This window comes from Notothenia coriiceps, unplaced genomic scaffold, assembly GCF_000735185.1.
Source record: "Notothenia coriiceps isolate Sejong01 unplaced genomic scaffold, NC01 NC01_scaffold00009695, whole genome shotgun sequence".
Classification (NCBI taxonomy): Eukaryota; Metazoa; Chordata; class Actinopteri; order Perciformes; family Nototheniidae; genus Notothenia; species Notothenia coriiceps.
Window position 1 is genome coordinate 381,130 of NW_011342396.1, and position 9,516 is coordinate 390,645.

Below are 9,516 nucleotides of genomic sequence, written 5' to 3' on the forward strand. Positions count from 1 at the left end.
TCAGACAGACGAAGACAGCAGACACACACACACAGCACACACGACACACAGACACACCACAGACAGCTACACACACACCACACAACACAGCACACTCACACACACACACACGACAGACATACAGACAGGACAGACAGACAGACACACGTAGACACACAGACACACCACACTCACACTTACACACACACACACAACAACAGGCATCATGACGACGAATCACAGTGTGAGACTCGTCGTCCCCCTATTTTTTATATCTCTTAAGTGAGGACTCTACCTCGGGCAGTTGTGTCTTCATTAGAGGTCTTGCTTGGAGGCACAAGCAGCGACGGGGGTCCGTAGACAGACAGACAGACAGACAGACAGACAGACAGACAGACAGACAGACAGACAGACAGACAGACAGACAGACACAAAGACAGACACAAAGACACACAGACACACAGACACACACACACACACACACACACAGAGTAACACCAGCCTCTCCGCTGTGTTTTTAAACGCTGTGATGTGAAATGAAATCCTCTTTCAAAGCCGTGAGAGTGATCTGATCCTCTCTCCGGTCCCGTTAGGATCTCTTCATTCACTCTCAGCCTCAGAGATGTAGTAATAATAATGGGAGGGGGGTAATAATCTGAGACTCGAACCATTTGAAGTCCTCCAGCTGCTGGGCTTCGTTCTTTAACCTGGCACAGAAAGCATCAGATCAGAGTACATCAGGTGTTCAGACTGAAGTTTAAAGCCACTGCCTGAGGAACCACAGGAGGTAAGCACATGTGCAGAGGATAAGAATCAAACATGCTTTCTTCATGCTGTTCACGTGGTGTGATCAGAAGACACACTAATGGGAATGCTAAATCTCAGGAATGCTTGGAGATGAATTCTCCAACTTTTCAGATTTCTCTCAAATCTTAGGTTAGCTATCTGTTGCTTTGATGCGAGAGCCTGAAGCTGACGATGTTAATCGCCAAATCCACGCTGTAGCTTTTAGGCATCAGACAATAAAGCCTTTGCATTTATTGAATCTTGAACTAGAGCATGATTTTAGTTTCCACCAGTTAATGCACATTTTCATTTTTGTGCATAAAACAACGAGCAGAAAATCCCCAAATGTGCAAAAAATAAATGAACCAAAGTAGAATGATATGCTTGGCTGAGGTTTATAAATAAATAAATATAAATGATGACGTTCACGAAGCATTGAAAGTCTGCCTTGTTGATGCAACCAGATCTACTATTACCTTTGTCACATTCATTTATTAAATGAACACAAATGTCATATTTCCATTCAGCTTTCTAAAAATGTTTACCCGTATAAGTTCTGCTTTTTCAATAACATCATCCTCTCATCATCTGGCCATAACTCAATATGTACTGCTCCCATTATGTCCACTCTGTAGGATGAAGGGATGATGTTTCTGAGGGGCTTGGTGCAGAGGCTGTACTTGTTGTGCAGGAGCTGCTGAATGAGTTCTCACTATGTGGCTGGAAGCACATGATTATATAAAACAGCTTCTGCATTTATATGAAAGTCTGACATTTGAATGAGCAGGAGCTTCTGAAACGGACCCCGAAGAAGCACAGCGACTTCCCTCCGGTGCAGGAGTCTCTGCAGGTGATGAAGGCCGTGTGCTCCAACATCAACGAGGCCAAGAGGCAGATGGAGAAGATGGAGATCCTGGAGGAGTGGCAGTCGCACATCGAGGGCTGGGAGGTGAGTGTGGAGGAGCATTCATGAAATGAAATGAACTCAAATGTCATATTTTCACCCAGTTTTCTACATATGCTGTACAAGGTCTGCTTTTTGAATAACATCATCCTTTTTTCAATATTTAAGACTTAACAACAACAACAACAACAACAACAACAACTACAACTACAACTCCATGTCCACTCCAAATGATAAAGAGATGACTTTTGACAGACATGCTTTTGCAGAGGCTGTACTTGTTGTTTTTGTGTGTTTGCTGTGGAGGAACTTCTTAAGAGAAACTGATGAATGATTCAGGGACAAAGTTTAACAAAGAAAGTCCACTTACAAGTGAAATCGATCTCAAAAGCAGGAACAGAGCAGCTTCACCCTCAGGGTTAGCACTCTGTGTTCACATTGTTTTGAGGACACATAAGATTCAATGATCAGTAGAATACAGTATTACATTCAAAATGACCCAACACCCCTATAATGGTGTTTCTGCACCGATTAGTCATGACATCAGAGTTTATTCAATTAAAGGGGAGCTATCATGCAAAATGCACTTTCTGATGTCTTTTCTACATCAATATGTGTCCCCGCTGTGTCCCCGCTGTGTCCCCGCTGTGTCCCCGGTGCGTCCCCGGTGCGTCCCCGGTGTGTCAGGGAACTCACGCAGCGTCAGAAAATAAAACCCTCTCTCAACGGAGCTGATCCAGATTTGCGTCCGATATGACGTCATATCTCAAATGTGGACCCACAGCCTATCAGAAAGTTGCTATCAGAAACAATGCCCGACTGTTTTGGACGTAATATGGTCGGTGTTTACATTAGCATCGCTAACACTCAGAGCTAACCTGTACTGGAGAGCATGTGTGTGAAGAAGCAGGAAGTAAAGAGGAACTCACCTTGTGGTATAACCGGCAAGAGAGAAAGCCTTTGAGCTCCATACTGTTTCAGAGATAATCCTTGATAATCCATGATATGGCGTTTCATCACGGCAGCATTTTTATCTCTGAAACAGTATGGAGCTCAAAGGCTTTCTCTCTTGCCGGTTATACCACAANTCGCGAGACCCCGAGTGGGCGTCGTCGAGACGTATTACAAATAAAAATGGATAAAAATATATATAAAATTGATTAACTTTTTGTATCATTTCTTTTTTTAATTATCATTAATAATAACGTTTGCATAGACATTTCCAGGGGCGGACTAGCCATCTGTATAATTTCCCCGCAACGAGGCTCCCCCTTTGACAATCCACTAGCGCAGTGTTTGTGCGGAAAACTGAAATTAATTCACTAGCACCCCCCCCCTTGTAGCAGCAGAGCTGAGTATTTGGGTTTCCTCCTCTGAAGGTACGAAGCAGGCTTTCCAACAGTATGAGATGTATCGCCAAGAAGCAAAGAAACACTCATGTCCTTACTTATTGACCTCAAGGTCTCCTATCACGCAAAATGCACGTTTTGATGTCTTTAGAGCTGAGTATGTGGGTTGCGCCCCATGTGACTAATCTTTTCTGAAATGCCAAAGTTCAGTTTACATATCTCACGTTTATACAGATCGTGTGAATAGTCCTTCTCTTCCTCTCAGGACTCTGTGGAAACACCTCACTGCGTTAAATGCACGCCGGTTACTATCGTCCATAGAATGACATCCCGTGCAGTCACTGTTGCATTGTGGGAGCTATGTCTCTATGATGGGAATTTTTAATAATTCAATATATATATATAGGTTTCCTCACTACAACATGCTCTCAGACAGAAGAGTGTCGCCTTGACCTGGTCAGACCATCATCATATGGATGCTATACTTTCTTAAGACTTGAATGTACATCCCCTAGCTCAGGGGTCGGCAACCCGCGGCCCATGGGCCGCATGCGGCCCTTTAAGCCCTCTGCTCTGGCTCCCTTGAGTTTAGACAAAAATAAGAAGGAAATAAAATAAAAGTATTTGTAGGACTATTTATATTTTGTTGCATGGTTGAAAATGTTTCGTATCTTGTATTTTGAGGTGATACTGGGACACATAAATAAAAAACTAAACGGTTTTAATTAGGTCAACTAAAATATGCGTCACATCCTGCTATGGTCCCGCGCGAGCGCCTTTTCTTGGAGGCGCTCGCGCGGGGACCCCCGGCTCGATGAGCGAACTATGGATAAATCAAAGAAAAGTACCGGAGGAACACAGGATTTAATTCTGTGTGGACAGAGTTATATGCTTTCACAGCAAACGATGCTGGTTTACCGGTATGTTTGATATGTAGAGAGAAGTTGTCAAAGGTGCTGCAGCCTTTACGTGTCGAGGAACAACACGGGAGAGGAAGACAGCTGACGATCTTCAGTCATAATTCAATGGGGTATGTAATTTATTTCAGAAAACACTTTTTGTTATATTCCATGGAATGCTCTTAACNTACTGGAGAGCATGTGTGTGAAGAAGCAGGAAGTAAAGAGGAACTCACCTTGTGGTATAACCGGCAAGAGAGAAAGCCTTTGAGCTCCATACTGTTTCAGAGATAATCCTTGATAATCCATGATATGGCGTTTCATCACGGCAGCATTTAGTTTAGACAGTAGCTGCTGGGTCCTGCATGAGCTCAGACCCCTCCTCTTTAAAGCTTTATACCCCAAATCAGCACTTTAGAAAGAGGAAGTGAAATAGAGGGATATGAGGCATGGCTAGAATGATCTGTTTGGTGTTTGGAGCAAAACACTTCATAGACATGTTTTTATATATTTGTACATATCTGAGACCTATTGCCTAAAAATAGCGTGATAGGTGACCTTTAACACTTACATGTTTAAATACATTCAACGTGAAACAAAATGGTAATAATAACAAAAAACAATAAAAAACAGGCGCAGAATAAGAAATGCATTAAAGTAATAAATAAATAAATAAAACATGTGGTCGGGGGTCCAAACTACTCTGTGTTTAAATTAAATCTCACACAGGACGTTACATGTCTGAGTAACTTTCAAAAAGCTCAGTCATGACGCGTTGAGGCCACTTATCGTCCTGCGTGACTTCTGTCCAAAGCTTCTGGTTCTCTGGGAACAATGACCGGAATTCACTTCAGTATGTTCTGCATGGATGAGCGGGTAGTGAAAGCTTCAGGGGGGGGTCTTTAGGTTAGATAACTGATGATAAGGAAGCCTTAATAAGTAGACCTGATGGGGGATGGAAGAGAAGTAGTAATTAGAATGGATGATTATTGACCTCTGATGCTAAGAGGAGCTAAACACTTCATGCATCTTGTCTCTAAGTGTCCAAGAAGTAATTTAATAACTTTAATATGAAATGCTCAGCACAATTTGAAGAAGGCTTTCAGATAAAGGTGTGTGTGTGTGTGTGTGTGTGTGTGTGTGTGTGTGTGTGTGTGTGTGTGTGTGTGTGTGTGTGTGTGTGTGTCTGTGTGTGTATATATATATGCCTATGTTACATACATTTAACCTCTTCTATTGCTTTTTTAAAATGTTCCTGGCACTTTGAGCTCACCGTGGAGTTCTCAGTCTGCTGGCTGATGCCTTCAGGGCCGATGACCAGCTCTATCGTTAGACTCCAGCCATGCTGTAGAAACAGGACCCACTCAACCATTCAGAAAAGCCCAATTTATCTTAGAAATGTGACAGTCAATGATGTAAAATGCTCACCACCAGCTGGCAGGCGAAGCTCTCCTGTGTGTAGCTGTAGCACTGAGCCAGAGTGGTGAAGAAGCGAGTCATGCACTGGTCCTGCTTCAGGGTGGAGTAACCCTGAAACGTCTGCTGGACCAGGCGACGCAGCTGCTTAGGCTGATGCAGAAAAACAGAACATCATTAGAAATAACATGATATAATTTCATTGTACAATTAAAACGTATTTAAAGTCAGTACCTTCATGCTGTTGATCAGCTCTCTGGGGAAGAACAGGTGCAGACCAACCTCCTTCCTAAAGGAGAAGTCAGACCACCATCAGAAATCAAACGCTACTCAAAGGCTTTTTTCTAAGTGTGACCAATACAACATTCAGATAAGGTCATCGGAAAACAAGATTATTATAACGTTTTGTGGAGCAATGCTTCTGTACGGTGGTGTGTAGAGTTACGTAAACGTTGCATGACTTCCGATATGATTGTTCAGACTGAAGTTGCATTACAGAAAAATCTTGTCTGTGTCTGATTTAGGAAGGTGGGAAAAATATTTGAGATGTAAAGATCAGATTTCCTGGCATGTGTGCTGTTACAGACTGGAGCCACTTTTGCAACATCTGACATTCAAACCAAGCATTTCTCATTAATGCAAGTCCTAGGACAAGAGAAAAGACGACCATGTGATACATTCAACAACCTCACAGGACTTACTCTAATTGTTCAAAGTTGGACTTTTTCTCCAGTCCGTTCGGATTAATGTCTTTGAAGAATCTCCTGCAAACAATACATGATTTGTGATTTAAAAAATGATATGAAACTAAGTCCAACTGTTGTGCAAATATGTTGGATCTGGGTCACAGGTTTATTTTCTTTTAGATAATAAGGTGTACAGTACCTTATTTCCAGACAGCCGAGCTGTAGAGCCATCCCATCGCTGACTTTTGAGGCGTACTGCTGCATGTAGTCATTTCTCACCTGTGGATAAAGCACACACACCTTCTATTGACTACAACCATCATAGACATTGACCCGAACCTAACTAATCTAGTGCTCAGCCTGAAGAAAGAGACTTATACTGACCTGCTGGTAAAAGTAGAGCATCGTGGTTCTGTCATCTTTGAATTTCTCCATGAAGTCAGACGGGATGTATCTGATCCTCAGATCATATCTGCACGAACAAACGTCACAGTCACTTCACTGTACTTATGTGTACTTGTACTTCACTCTCTGCAGTACTGACCTCCACTCAGCCTCGAGGTGCTGCTGCTCGTAGCGCAGCGTGAGTTCAGACATGGTGAGGTCCGTGTGCAGCCAGTGTTTCTCGGAGGACTTCAGGTGTTTGAGGAGGAGGCAGAAACAGGAGCAGAAGGATATATCCGGACCCACGCAGCCGCTGGACAGCACCACATTCACTACATCCTGGAAAACAAGTCAGCAAACAATCATTTCTCACAAAACATGCCACAACTCACTAGAAATTGCATCAACCTATAAATAAACAATTATCTACACACAATGATTGTGCACGTCTTATCTTTGTCGACCTGCAGACTGTATCTCTAAATGTGACTTCCTTCTCACAGATGAGTGCATAAATTCGCAGAAAAACTGTCTGGTGATGTTATTCCGATAACAGAAGGGTACACTTGTTTCTGTTTAACACATTACTTGTATTTTTACAATAAATATCTATTGCTTGCTTTGAATATTCTATAAAGTGCATTCGAGCAAAATAGAGTAAAAGTAGAGTAGATTAAGGTAGAGTCAAGTACAGTTAGAGCAGAGTGCAGTGAAGTAAAGAACAGTTAATACAAGTACATTACAGTAAAACTGAGTGCAGTGAAGTAAAGAACAGTAAAGCACACTAAAGTGCAGTAAAGTCCAGTATAGTGTACCTTGACGGTCCATCCCTCCTCACATCGGACCAGTTTGAAGCTTTTGCCCAGGTTTGAGCTGTTGCTAAGGAAACACACTTTGATGATCTTCACCCTGAAGATATTGTCCTTGGTGAAAATGGTCGATGGAGACATATCCGAGGATTCTGATTGGCTGGTGGGAGACATGCTCCTCCAGGACAGCGTGCTGGTGTCTCCAGACATCTCACACACACACAGACACACACATATGCTACTGCAGACACATCGCTGTCAAGTAGACACACACCATTTCACCCTCTTCCTTGTCTGTCATACACTCAACACACTCTTGAAGGGATCCATTGAAGCTAAAAGAAAACAACAATCGTTTCACAAACAACTTTTTGGTTTTAAAGAACATTCGTATCCGGGATAATGATTCAATTTCCCTCTGTACTCACCGGTATTGCACAAACTTCACGACCCAGCACCCAGAAATGTAATGTCAGTCTCTAAAAGTGAACACAAGCCAGTGCAGGTAACACACACACAAACACACACACACACACACGTTATTTTGTAAAGTGCATATTTCGTTTTCTTTCTCAGGTTAAGGGACGATTCCTCCGAAGCTGCGTCCTAAAGAAGAGCTGCATCTGTACGCGAAAGAGGAAACGGTGCTAACTTACAAATAAGGAAGTTGAAGAGCAGCACACAGAAAAACTGATAGGTCTGATGAAACCGCCTCACCCCTCCTCACCCCTCCTCACCCCGCTTCACATGCAATGGCACAGTCCAGCATCAAAACCACAATTGTGCAACAGAACTTCCTCTTCCAAAAGTTATGATGCAGGTGAAAAGTGGGTATCAAGACACTATTATTACAACATAAGAACAACATGAGCTAATAATGTACAGGTTTTTAACCATGGACAATTTGTTGCGGAAATTCATGATCATCAGAGGGTGAATCATACTGACTTTTGCAATATCATTTCTGCTACTATGACGTTTTTGGTTTTGAGTTTCCACAACTATTAGATAGATGGAGAATTTGGTACAGATATTAAACTCCCCATCAGGATTAATTGTAATAATGTCATAAGGGACAGGCGTCAAAACGGTGTGTTTCAGACTGAGTGTTGATCCAGGTATATTCAGACGGACAGTAAGAGAAAAATAAAGTGTCTTTTGAACATTAAAACGTGTAAATATGTTCAAATCAATCACAAAATAATGAATATTAACCTAAAAATGAGCATGATATGTCTCCTTTAAGCATTCTGCCCAAAACACTGCTATTCATGAGTACATATAAGTGGTAGGTTTAAGCTAGATTAAATATAATTAAAAAGAATAATAATAAGGAAGTATTTATTCAAAGCTGCAGCCTGGCAGTAGCAGAACCTGTTGAAAGCGAGATGTACCCTGTGGTGAGTGACCATGAGGCAGTGGAAGGGAAATTCTTTATTTTCTTTCAGATTCGACCTCAGTGGTTTTGTTTTTCACATTTTGACTGTAAGCAAACTGGGTCACGAATGTAGAAATAATATGTGTGACAGCAGTAACCACTGTCAGGAAAGTGTGGCCTCCTCACAAAACACAGGTTTGTTTCTAGACTCGAGAATTATGCATATGATTCTTCACACATCAAAGAGACACTTTTCGTATAAACTTACATCCTGTTATGCACAATGTAGACACAATCTATTCCTCTGAAAACAGCACACTTTGAATTTAGCACGACTATCACATGTACGGTGACTGAACATGTGGTGCAGAAAGCCCACGCACCATCATTACTGACAAATTTAGAATAATAATTAATAAGGACCTTTGTCCTTTGTTACTATACTACATTATGTCTTCATGTTTTTCTTGATGGGAGTTAATTACCCGGCCGTGCCACTATATTACACAATATTGTAGGCAGGGCCGGCCCTAGACTTTTGGGGGCCCTAAGCGAGCTTTGGCTTGGGGGCCCCCCTCCCTCTAGCGCGTTCTCACTACACACAACACGGAACCAACTTTTGTTTTATGATGTTAGCATGAGCACACATATTGTATAAATAAGCATGTAAACACCGTGGACCTAACATCCTCTAGGGGGGATCCTCATCTCCGCTAGGGGGGTCCGGGGGCATTCTCCCCCGGGAAGATTTTTTTTTAAATAATNTTGGGGGCCCTAAGCAAGCTTTGGCTTGGGGGCCCCCCTCCCTCTAGCGCGTTCTCACTACACACAACACGGAACCAACTTTTGTTTTATGATGTTAGCATGAGCACACATATTGTATAAATAAGCATGTAAACACCGTGGACCTAACATCCTCTAGGGGG

At 42.3% G+C, this 9,516-nt stretch overlaps 1 protein-coding gene across 1 annotated transcript in view; it reads right to left on the reverse strand.

Annotated features, from left to right (window-relative positions):
* LOC104945553 (protein-tyrosine kinase 2-beta-like) overlaps positions 1–7,867 on the reverse strand; it is a 36,099-nt gene extending 28,232 nt beyond the window's left edge. The window contains exons 1-10 of the mRNA XM_010771249.1: positions 7,641–7,867; positions 7,219–7,547; positions 6,564–6,742; positions 6,404–6,491; positions 6,219–6,298; positions 6,035–6,097; positions 5,568–5,622; positions 5,346–5,486; positions 5,191–5,262; positions 1,570–1,707 (exon numbers count right to left, since the gene is read on the reverse strand). Coding sequence (XP_010769551.1) covers positions 1,570–1,707; positions 5,191–5,262; positions 5,346–5,486; positions 5,568–5,622; positions 6,035–6,097; positions 6,219–6,298; positions 6,404–6,491; positions 6,564–6,742; positions 7,219–7,422 — 1,020 coding nt within the window. The 5' untranslated portion in view covers positions 7,423–7,547; positions 7,641–7,867. The remainder of the gene's footprint in view (positions 1–1,569; positions 1,708–5,190; positions 5,263–5,345; positions 5,487–5,567; positions 5,623–6,034; positions 6,098–6,218; positions 6,299–6,403; positions 6,492–6,563; positions 6,743–7,218; positions 7,548–7,640) is intronic.
* Between the last annotated feature and the right edge of the window lie 1,649 nt (positions 7,868–9,516).